At 45.6% G+C, this 12,300-nt stretch overlaps 1 protein-coding gene across 3 annotated transcripts in view; it reads right to left on the bottom strand.

Annotated features, from left to right (window-relative positions):
* The window catches only part of PRKN (parkin RBR E3 ubiquitin protein ligase), a 1,310,471-nt gene that overhangs the window by 24,435 nt on the left and 1,273,736 nt on the right, over positions 1-12,300 (bottom strand). For all 3 annotated transcript variants that reach the window (XM_082633515.1, XM_082633514.1, XM_082633516.1), the window contains exon 10: positions 9,682-9,765. In XM_082633515.1, coding sequence (XP_082489641.1) covers positions 9,682-9,765 — 84 coding nt within the window. The remainder of the gene's footprint in view (positions 1-9,681; positions 9,766-12,300) is intronic.

Below are 12,300 nucleotides of genomic sequence, written 5' to 3'. Positions count from 1 at the left end.
TTATGAATCAAAAGATTACTGACACAGGGACTTCCCTGGTGGCGCAGTGGTTAAGAATCCACCTGCCAATGTAGGGGACATGGGTTCGACCCCTGGTCCGGGAAGATCCCACATGCTAAGGAGCAACTAAGTATGCAAGCCACAACTACTGAGCCCACGTGCCATAACTACTGAAGTCTGTTCACCTAGACTAGAGCCCGTGCCCCGCAACAAGAGAAGCCACGGCAATGAAGAGTAGCCCCCGCTAAGGCCTGGGGGGATAGCCATGGTGAGCGCTTGTGTGTCTGTTAAGAATTGCTTCTTTGTTTGCTATAGTCTTATGGGTCTCATGGGCACAAGCCCTATTGGTTTTCAGAGCTAGCTGTTTTGGGAACCAGGCCTTCTGGTGGGAATCTTAACAGCTGGGGCCCTAGATGTGAGGTCCAAACCCTTTGCGCCTCTAGGAGAAGTTGAGAGTTGGGGTTCCTGTTTCAAGGTGGCTATTTTCTCCTTTGTCTGGTGTAAAGGAGTCACTCAGCTAATCTCTGGATCCCTGTGACTGTATAGCGTATAGCCGTACAGGCATACCTCATTTTATTGTGCTTCCCTTTGTTGCACTTCACAGATATTGTGCTTTTTACAGATTTAAAGTTTGTGGCAACTGTGCCTCAAGCAAGTCTATCAGTGCCACTTTCCCAATAGCATTTGCTCACTTCATGTCTTTCTGTCACATTTTGGTAATTCTCACAATATTTCAAACTTTTCCATCATTAGTTATTTGTCACGGTGATCTGTAATCAGTGACCTTTGATGTTACTATTGTAACTTTTTTGAGGCCCCATGAACCGCGCCCATATAAGACTTCCAACTTAAGCGATACATGTTGCTTGTGCTCTGACTGCTCCATAGACCGGGCATTCCCCTGTGTCTCTCCCCCTCTCCTTGGGCCTCCTTATTCCCTGAGACACAACAATATTGAAATAAGGCCAATTAATAACCCTACAGTGTCCTCTAAGTGTTCAAATGAAAGGAAGTGTTGTAAGTCTCTCACTTTAAATCAAAAGCTAGAAGTGATTAAGCTTAGTGAGGGAGGCATGTCCAAGGCCTAGACAGGCCGAAAGCCAGGCCTCTTGCACCAAACACTTAGTCAAGCTGTAAACGCAAAGGGAAAGTTCTTGAAGGAAATTTAAAGTGCTACTCCAGTGGACACATGAATGATAAGAAAGTGAAATAGCCTTATTGCTGATATGAAGAAAGTTTGAGTGGTCTGGATAGAAGATCAAATCAGCCACAACATTCCCTTAAACCAAAGCCTAATCCAGAGAAAGGCCCTGACTCTCTTCAATTCTATGAAGGCTGAGAGAGGTGAGGAAGCTGCCGAACAAATGGCTGAAGCTGGCAGAGGTTGGCTCATGAGGTTTAAGGAAAGATGCCATCTCCACAACATCAAAGTACAAGGTGAGGCAGCAAGTGCTGATGGAGAAGCTGTAGCAAGTTATCGAGAAGATCCAGCTGAGATAATTCATGCTACACTTAACAACAGATGAAATAGTCTTATCTTGGAAGAAGATGCCATCTAGGACTTTCATAGTTAGAAGTCAATGTCTGTCTTCAAAGCGTCAAAGGACAGGCTGACTTTCTTGTTAGGGGCGAATGCACCTATGGTGTACGAATGGTGACTTTAAGTTGACTCTAATGCCCATTTACCATTCCCCAAATCCTGGGACCCTTAAGAATTATGCTCAGTCTACTCTGCCTGTGCTCTATAAACAGAACGACACAGCCCGGATGACAGCACATCTGTTTACAGCGTAGTTTACTGAATATTTTAAGCCCAGAGTTGAGACCTACTGCTCAGGAAAAAAGGTTCCTTTCAAGATATTACTGCTCACTGACAATGCACCTGGTCCCCCAAGAGCTCTGATGGAGAAGTACAACGAGATTCACGTTGTTTTCATGCCTGCTGACACAACATCCATCTTGCAGTCCATGGATCATGGAGTCATTTTGACTCTCAAGTCTTATTATTTAAGAAATACATTTCATAAGGCTATACCTGCCATAGACAGTGATTCCTCTGATGGATCTCGGCAAAGCAAACTGAAGACCTCTGGAAAGGATTCACCATTTTAGATGCCATGAAGAACATTCATGATTCATTGGAAGAGGTCAAAATACCAACATTAACAGGAGCTTGATTCCAGCACTCATGGGTGACTTTGAGGGGTTCAAGACTTCAGTGAAGAAAATAACTGCAGATGTGGTGTAAACAGCAAGAGAACTAGAATTAGAAGTGGAGCCTGAAGATGTGACTGAATTGCTTCAATCTCATGATAACACTTTATGGATAAGAACTTGCTTCTTATGGATGAGCAAATAAAGTTGTTTCTTTTCTTTTTTTTGGCCGTGCGGCTTGCAGGGTCTTTGTTCCCTGGCTGGCAGTGAAAGCGCCGAGTTCTAACCACTGGACCACCAGGGAATTCCCATAAAGTTGTTTCTTTCTTTTTTTTTTTTTTTTGCATTACGCGGGCCTCTCACTGTTGTGGCCTCTCCCGTTGCGGAGCACAGGCTCCGGACGCGCAGGCTCAGTGGCCATGGCTCACGGGCCCAGCCGCTCCGCGGCACGTGGGATCTTCCCAGACCGGGGCACGAACCCATGTCCCCTGCATCGGCAGGCGGACTCTCAACCACTGTGCCACCAGGGAAGCCCTAAAGTTGTTTCTTGAGGTGGAATTTACTCCTGGTGAAGAAGCTGTGAAGATGGTTGAAGTGACAACAAAGGATTTAGATTATTACCTAAACTGATTTGATAAAGCAGCGGCAGGATTTGAGAAGACTGAGTCCAATTTTGAAAGCAGTTCTACTGTGGGTAAAATGCTACAGAGAACTTGTTCATGAAAGAAAGAGTCAATCGATGTGGCAGCCTTCACTGCTGTGTCATTTTAAGAAATTGCCACGGCCACCCCAGCCTTCAACAATCACCACCCTGATCAGTCAGCAGCCATCCACACGGAGGCAAGATCCTCCACCAGCAAAAACATTATGACTCACTGAAGCCTCAGATAATGGCTAGCATTTTTTAGAAATGAAGTATTTTAAAATTAAAGTACGTATTTTTTGGATATAATGCTATTGCCCACTTCAGAGAATACAATAGAGTGTATACCTAACTTTTATATGCACTGGGAAACCAAAAACTTCGTGTGACTCACTTTATTGTGACATTTGCTTTGTTGTGGTAGTCTGGAACTGAACCTGCAATATCTCTGAGGTGTGCCTGCACATTTTGTGTGTCCGTGGGAGGAGGGGCGCTCAGGGGCCTCCCTTGTCACCATCTTTTTTTTTTTTTTTTGCGGTACGTGGGCCTCTCACTGCTGTGGCCTCTCCCGTTGCGGAGCACAGACTCCGGATGCGCAGGCTCAGCGGCCATGGCTCACGGGCCCAGCCGCTCCGCGGCATGTGGGATCTTCCCGGACCGGGGCACGAACCCGTGTCCCCTGCATCGGCAGGCGGACTCTCAACCACTGCGCCACCAGGGAAGCCCCCATGTCACCATCTTGATCTATTCCTCGCCTCCCGTTCCTGTAGCGTGCTTTCCCAGCCTCACGGTGAGGACAGATATATGGCGAGGAAAGAGGGAGATGTCATTCATTCACTAACGTTTAATGAGCGCCCCTACGTGCTAGGCACTGGGGGTTATAAAGACAAAACAGGTACAAACCTTGCACTAAGAAAGTTCAGAATTTTAGTGAAGATACAGGGAAACAACATTTCCATGTGAAGAATGTACAGCAGAGGTATGTGGCGTAGTCTGAGAGCTTGGAGGAAGTAGTGGGGTGGGCAGGCGGCCTCATGGAGGACTTGTCTTACGATCTGGGTCTTGGAAGTCGAGCAGGAACCAGGCAGGCAGGGGTGGCACACTCCCGTTAGACACTGCGGATTTATTCATCAGAGAGAGCAGTCACTGTTCCCAAACTACTCTGATCAGGTGCAGCCAATGAACATAATCTCCTCTGTGGCTCTGGACACCATGAAAACTCTGGAGGTCTCTGTTGCCTTCTTGTTGAATAGGAGGAGTAATGTCAACTACTTAGAAGCTCAGGGAGAATGAATCAATTTATGTGGTTTACAAGAGCAAGTGTTTACTTATTAGAAAGGCTCCAGGGGGAATACGTGCAGGAGAACAACCCGGCTCAAGCAAGAAGAAGCAAATGGGGCTGGACTCTCATTAGCCCGTGACGGATTGATCTTCTGTCACAGATTCCCCAAACCCCCAGCTGTTTCAACTGCAAGCTTGTTCAATATTTTAAAACCAATTTAAAACCAATTGTTGAGTTTGCTTTAAAAAAAATGTTGCATTAATCAAAAAATGCATTAAGATTAGGGTCAAGCAGCTTAACTTATGGGAAAATCCTGATTGGGCCCTGGGAGACATGGGCTTGCCTGGCTAGATAATGTCAGAAACCGCTCAGCTTTAGAGCGAGAACAGTGGAGAGTAGCCACAGACGGCTAAAAGGAAAAACCTTACAAATGAATTGAATTGAAAGGAAATTTGAAGAAGGCTAATGTGGGCATTTTGTTGTATTAGCAAAATTCAGACACAAGGATGCACATGAAGCCTTCTGTTCCAGGAAGGGAGGCTGCGATTAGATTTTTATTGTCAGTGTGTGGAGTGCCATCCTTTCAAAGATTTCAGTTAAGTGGGACTGCAGAGGTCATCCATTTGGAGATCACTGCCGTTTGGGAGAAATGTAGGGAACAGAAAATAAACTGGCTCTATAACAAAATAAAAACCCTTCATTCTCTTGCCAAATGGAATTGGCTCTTTCAGTTTGATGAAACAGCTTGTTGGGTTCATCCTTCTCTGCGCCCAAGAGTAGCTCTTGTTGAAATGAGGAAACCGGAGACATGGTAAACCAATCCATAGAGGATATACTGGTTATCCTGTGTTCTTTTCTCTCCTCTGCTCTGTGTGTGGAAGGCTGAATCCGATGGGCTGTGTCCCTTGGGTCCCTTATGGCTGGCTTTCAGTTGGGTGTGGCCAATGGGAGACATCTGTAAGAGACCAGAGGGTGAGCGGGAGACGTCAAGGTGTTGGTCCTCACTCCCCTCCAGCTTTGGGTCTACTTCTGGCAACGCTGGACTTTCCACGATTACACCTCCTGTCAGAGCTCCTCCGTGGTTCCAGCTCTTGAGGTTGGTCCCCGTGTTACGCCATTTCCTCCTCTTGTCCCTTCAGGCCTGGCGCAGTCATGGTTCCCCCCATGCTGGACTCCAAGGCCCTCCACATCGATTTGGTTCTTGTGACCCTTCCCCACCACTATAGGTCATCCACGACCCCTCAGTTACAGTCTCTTCTGAGGAGGACCCTGAATGGATCAGAGACTTAGGAAAAAATGGCAGCGAAACCCCCAAATACTAGTTGCCTTCTGTTCTCAGGCAATAGTGAACCAGCAGACTTTTCCAGCTTGGTGGGTCCATTCGCTTTGTTTTCAAATAAGAGAATTATGAGGCTGGTCCAGTTATCCGAGCTCTAGGCCGGAAAGAGGCTCATTTCAGAGAGGTCTTGTTGCAGGGCCGTCTCTTCCTGAATTCTCCCTTGGATAACCCTGTCTTGAATTAAAGATTCCTCCTCTGAATTCCTATCATATTGTTTGCGCAAGCCTTGTGGCATCTAATAAAGTAACATAAGCTCCACGAGAGCAGGGACTGAATCCCCAGAGCCTAGAAAAAAGCCTAACCCACTACAGGTGTTTAATACTACTGAATGAATGAAATAATGTCTTTTTCTTTATAGATGCCACTGTGGAAAGGGAATGTTGCCTGCCATTCCAGCAAACAACAAATGTTGCCCGAAATCAAGCCACTGGCCACTGCAGCTGCCCACACAGTAGACCTTGAGGGGAATTCAGGATGCAGAAAATCAGGAAACGTTCTGTGCTCTGGATACTGGCCCTAGGTAGTTAAGATGCATATCGAAGGAATAATTTCAGAGCCCAGACTCTTGTAGCTTCCCATACATAGAAAAGCACTAAAATCATTAACTTGAGAGGTCTGCTTTGTTTGATTAGCAGTAGTCTTTTGATGTTTGACTACATGTGTTTTTTTTTGTTGTTGTTGTTTGTTTTTTTTCAGCACAAACTCCTATATATCCTGGCTCCTCCGTTACCTCTTCAGAGCCCAGAGGCTGTCTCCCGGCTAGAGTCCTCAGTAAGGCCCTCAAATAAACTTAACTCACAACTTTTACGTTGTGTGTTTTTCTTCAGTCGACACCACCATCACTTAACAAACATCCATTAAATGTCTGTGCACCAGATACTGTCTTGAGCCTGGGGATGTACGGGTGGACAGAACACAGGGTAGCTGAGGAGAATCTCGCCTCCGTACCTTTGTCCATTCAGGGCCCTCTGCTGGAATGTTCCCTGTCGTCCCTATCCCACTGTTCTCCTGACAAACTCTGACCCACCCTCCATGACTTTCCTAGGGAAACACGGTACAAAGCTCTATTCACTAAACTTAGTTTTAGCATATTATGATCAGTATCTATTTTCCTGTAAGTCTCCCCTATAAGCCTCTGAAGATAAATGTACTTATCTACATTTCTTCAGAGAGTCTAGCAGGATCTCCGGCCAGTAGAAATGCTCAATTTAACACCTGCTTATTGATGGTGTGTGCAGACACAGGCCCCTTGATACTGGTCATCTGTACTGAAGGCCAGCTCTAACTTTCTTTCTCCCATATTTCTGAGTTTCTTTTCTTTTTTAAATTTGGGCTGCCTTAATCATTAACACCAAGGTTGGTTAGTGCCTCCTGAAAGAAGAATGAAGGGGATTATTGAGTGGGTCAGCGCTAGGCAGCTTTAGGGTAAGCAACGCTCTCCTTCACCTCACTGCGACTGTGTTCAAGTAAACAGATGTTAGGGTACCCCTTCTTGGAAGACCTAGTCCAGGTCTGTTGTCATATGAACATATGCGTGTAAACTGCTGGATCACACCCATCTCCCACAGTAGCAGCCTTTGTTCTGGTCTAACCCTTCTGGCCCTGAGGCAAGGGGGCGGGTCCCAGGGTCATTATTATTCCTGACATCAGGACCCAGTGAGCTTGCATTTGAGTGCCCAGAGCTAAAATAAGTCAACAGGAAGAGCGTGTGCCATAGAAATGCAGTCCAAAGAAGATATACAGATTGCCAACAAACACATGAAAGAATGCTCAACATATTAATCGTTAGAGAAATGCAAATCAAAAGTACAATGAGATATCATCTCACACCAGTCAGAATGGCCATCATCAAAAAATCTACAAACAATAAATGCTGGAGAGAGTGTGGAGAAAAGGGAACACTCTTGCACTGCTGGTGGGAATGTGAATTGGTACAGCCGCTATGGAGAACAGTATGGAGGTTCCTTAAAAAACTACAAATAGAACTACCATACCCAGCAATCCCACTACTGGGCATATACCCTGAGAAAACCATAATTCAAAAAGAGTCATGTACCAAATTGTTCATTGCAGCTCTCTTTACAATAGCCAGGAGATGGAAGCAACCTAAGTGTCCATCATCGGATGAATGGATAAAGAAGATGTGGCACATATATACAATGGACTATTACTCAGCCATAAAAAGAAATGAAATTGAGCTATTTGTAGTGAGGAGGATGGACACAGAGTCTGTCATACAGAGTGAAGTAAGTCAGAAAGAGAAAGACAAATACCGTATGCTAACACATATATATGGAATCTAAAAAAAAAAAAGGTTCTGAAGAACTTAGGGGTAAGACGGGAATAAAGACACAGACCTACTAGAGAATGGACTTGAGGATATGGAGAGGGGGAAGGGTAAGCTGTGACAAAGTGAGAGAGTGACATGGACATATATACACTACCAAACGTAAAATAGATAGCTAGTGGGAAGCAGCCGCACAGCACAGGGAGATCAGCTCGGTGCTTTGTGACCACCTAGAGGGTGGGATAGGGAGATGGGAGGGAGGGAGACGCAAGAGGGAGGAGATATGGGAACATATGTATATGTATAACTGATTCACTTTGTTATAAAGCAGAAACTAACACACCATTGTAAAGCAATTATACGCCAATAAAGATGTTAAAAAAAAAATGCAGTTCAGCCCTAAATCTCTCAATGCTCAGGGTCAGCATTTTAGGAGCAGCTGAGAAGACCTGAATTCACTCATTATGCTTCTTTAGTTACGCTAATACTGAGTAAATACACCACAGAATACCTTATAGGGATTCACTTCTTTATGCTCTCATTTTAGAGCATTCCGAGATACTTAAAATTCTCAACTGTGAAATTAAAATGTTCTGGAACTTCTATGTCTATTTATGGGGTTCCTGTCAATAAAATGACTAAAGGATTTATCTGGGTAGATTTGGTGTTTATACCCTTGTTAACATCTCTATCAGGAGAAAAATAATGAGCAAATTCATCAACTGTGTTGAAGTTTTTACTCCTTTCCCCTAAGGTTTGGCTGATCATAATTAATAAATAAAAGAAAATATGTGCAATTTTGCATTTCCCTAAGCCTGATTTAGCACTTCAGAGAGTAAGGCTCAGTAAACATGTTCTTTGCCTAATCAAGACTGAAATACAGTTTAGCATAGTCCATGATATTGTAAGCAGCTCTTTGCAGGAAACCACCCTTAGCAGGAAACCCCTTTTCCTGTCAATTCAGCAAAGCTACATTGTAACTAACTTTTACACCAGGAGCCCCAGGCTCTGCTCATCTCTGGCCCAAGCACACCTATCAAATCTTTTGATCACACAATACCTTGCCTAACCTGTTGGTTCTTTCCATGGATCAAAGAAGCAGAAATGAAGCATAAGTAACCGATGACCCGATCTCTTCCCTAGCTTCCCTTTCAGTAATCTCTTGAACAAACTCTGTGAACAGACTGTGTGAACAAGATAGCATCCAAAGAAAGATCACAAGAAGTCAACAAGCCTGCATGCAGTGGGGGGGGGGGGGGGGGGGATGGTGACGACTCTAACCCCCCATCTCAATGATTAGCTGAGATTACTTCCCTTTTTCCCTTTAAAAACTTTCATGGCCAAGCAGACTCTTCAGAGATGGTTTTTTGGGGACACTGAGTCTACCATCTCCCCAGACTGCTGGCTTTCTGATTAAAAGCTATGTTCCTTTCTACCAACAACTGCCTCTTGGGTATTGATTTTCCAGCGGTGAGCAGCCAGACCTGAGTTCGGTAACAATATTGCTAAAAAGACAATGATATCCTTGCATCACATAATACTGCAACACTTCTACCACTTCGTTCATGGAGAGATTTTCACCAAAGATTGTAAACAAAGGCACTTTTGAAAAAAAATAATGTGAGGCTAGTATTGATTTCCCTGATTGAGAGGTTGTTGAATGGTTTTCTCTCTTTTCTAAAGACTCCTCTGATCATGCTAAGATACCTTATCCCTAATCCACTTACCTCTGGGGTAAAACTCTCATGGAAGTACCAACACACCACACATGGCCACTGGGAAGTCTACAGCTTGCCCGGAGGAAGGAAGTGGTTGTGGAGGGACCGATGGCCGGGAGGCCAGAGCCCCATCACCATGGCTGTAGGCTACTAAGCTGGCCCTGATTTTTTCAGATTGGAACCTTCCATGGTCTCCGGGAAACAGCTCTCATCCCCATAGCCTGAGCCCTGCTTTGAGGAAGGAAGAGGGCACTGTACCTGAGTAACTGCTCCTGAGGCTTCAAACAGGGCACTGCATTCACCTTCATGGTACGGTTCCTTACAATCCCGGCAAAAGACGAGCTGCAGGAGAACAAATGCAGGTTAGAGAGGGGCTTGCTGGTTGCATTTGGTCACAACATGTTTTTCTTTTCCAAGCTCATTCTACTCCTGCCTCTGACTTGGGTGATGGTTTGTGTGCCAAATTACATTTTTTTTTTTTTTTTTTTTTTGCGGTACACGGGCCTCTCACTGTTGTGGCCTCTCCCGTTGCGGAGCACAGACTCCGGACGCACAGGCTCAGCGACCATGGCTCATGGGCCTAGCCGCTCAGCGGCATGTGGGATCTTCCCGGACTGGGGCACGAACCCGTGTCCCCTGCATCGGCAGGTGGACTCTCAACCACTGCGCCACCAGGGAAGCCCCCAAATTACTTTTTGCAGAGAGAAATAAAGTCATATTTTGATGGAACTGTTCACTCTTTACTAAAGAATGTTCTGAGCACTGCAGCAGGGTTTCAAAAATGAACGCGTCACATTTCCTCTCTTCAAGAAGTTTGTAGCCTAGCAGAAGAGACAGTAACGCAAAGAAATACCTGTAGTAAAGAGTTATTAGTGTTAGAGTGTGAGGAAACCAAATTCATTCAAGAATTTCACATCTAATATTTGTTTACGTACAGAGAAGATTTATATATCCACGTTAATGGACTCATTTTTGTATTGAAAAAGTCTACTGTTGAAAGAAGAAATGGGCTGTCATGGGTTGAATTTTGTGCCCTACAGATTCATATGTGGACACCTTAACCCCCTGTACCTCAGAATGTGACTGCATGTGGAGACAAGGCCTTTAAAGAGGTAAGTAAGGTAAAATGAGGTCATTAGGGTGGGCCTAATGCAATACGACTGGCATCCTTATAGGAGGAGATTAGGACACAGACACACAGGGGCTGAGAGACGACCACGTGCCGACAGGGGAGAAGGTGACCGACTGCAAGCCAAGGAAAGAGGCCTCAGAAGAAACAAACCCTGCTTCTCCCTTGTTCTCGGACTCTCAGACTCCACGACTGTGAGAAAGTAAGTTCCTGTTGTTTAAGCCCCTGGCAGCCCCAGGAAGCTAATGCACGGGCTGAAGCGAAGCTTCTCACCCAGTGACCATGCTCCTTCCAGTATTCACAGCTCCTTTCGGGTTGGAAGGGACCCAGGAGCCAATGGTCCTCCACCCTTCATCTGACAGAGAAGGAAGCTGGAGAAGTGAATGCTGGAAAAGGAAGTTATCCTACGACCGCCTGGCATCACCGGGCCCCTTCGGAACGCACTTCCCAACCCCCAGCCCTGCTCTGGAGATGCTGTGGTGGCTTAGGGCGTGGGCTCTTCAGTGTGACACACTGGACTGGAGTCACCATCCCATCAGTTGATGACCAAGACACCTTGGGACACCTGCCTTGGCATCTGTGCCTCAGTCTCCTCCTTTGAAAAAGCAGGGTAACAATGATAACTACCCTACATGACCATCATGAGAGGTAGGTGGGATAACACATACTAAGTGGCTGTAAGCAGGCCTGGCACACAATATGTTCTAAGCTTTAAGGAGATGCCAGCTAGGCACTGTTCTTCCTCTACTTTATTTCACAGCTGGAGAAGGAGACGCTTCACTAGAAAACTGGTTCCCTTCAACGACCATTTATTTTACTAGTTGGGGAGTAACATCTCTCACAGCAGAGGCTGTATTCGGAGAGGATGCTCTAGCAGAGACGTGAGCATGGTCAGCGAGTATGGCACGGGGGTGATGGTGGTGGTTTTAGAGAACAGGCCCAGTGGGATCTGATACTCCTCCCATTGAGAGGTAGGCTCTAGACCCCTTCTGCTTAAATCCGGATGTACTGACTGCTTGACCAGTGTTACATGGTAGAAGCGATGGTATGCCACTTTTGGGGCCCAGGCCTTAAGAAACTGGTAGCTTCCACTATCTGTCTCTTGGGACATTTGCTCTTGAAGTCCTGCCACCCACGGAGAGGCCCACGTGGAGAGGAACTGAGGCACCCAGCCAACGGCCAGCACCAACTTGCCAGCCATGTGTCTGAGTCATGGCTCAAGTGGATCTTCCAGCCCCTGGATGAGCTGCCCCAGCTGACCCCACATGGAACAGACACAAACTGTCTGCACAGGGCTCTGTCCAAATTACAGGTTTGTGGGCAAAAACAAAATAAAGTAAAGCAGGAACGAGATTGTTGCTGTTTTAAATCACTAAGTTTTGGGGTGCTTTTTACATGGCAATCGATAACAAATATAGCCATGGCACTGGGTGTCTGGAAGCCTCAAAAAAGTTCCAGAGGCTTGAAAGTTCTCAAATTCATGTTCAATACATAAGCCAGAAATTTAGCTCAGTTTTGCTTAAGATGAGACTGATTCGAACTGATGAACAAACAGGATATAGAAAAACCCCAGCTTTACCAAAATACATCAATATTCTACCTCACCTCAAAACAACAGCCCTTCCAAGACATTTAATAAATAAATAAATAAATAAATAATTTATAATATTTGGCTCCGTTGGGTCTTTGTTGCTGCGCGCGGCCTTCTTCTAGTTGCGGCGAGCGGGGGGCTACTCTTTGTTGTGGTG

Source organism: Mesoplodon mirus, assembly GCF_964341445.2.
Source record: "Mesoplodon mirus genome assembly, chromosome: 10".
NCBI lineage: Eukaryota > Metazoa > Chordata > Mammalia > Artiodactyla > Ziphiidae > Mesoplodon > Mesoplodon mirus.
The sequence above is the reverse complement of the archived record's forward strand: the minus strand, read 5'-3'. Positions and strand labels throughout refer to the sequence as shown.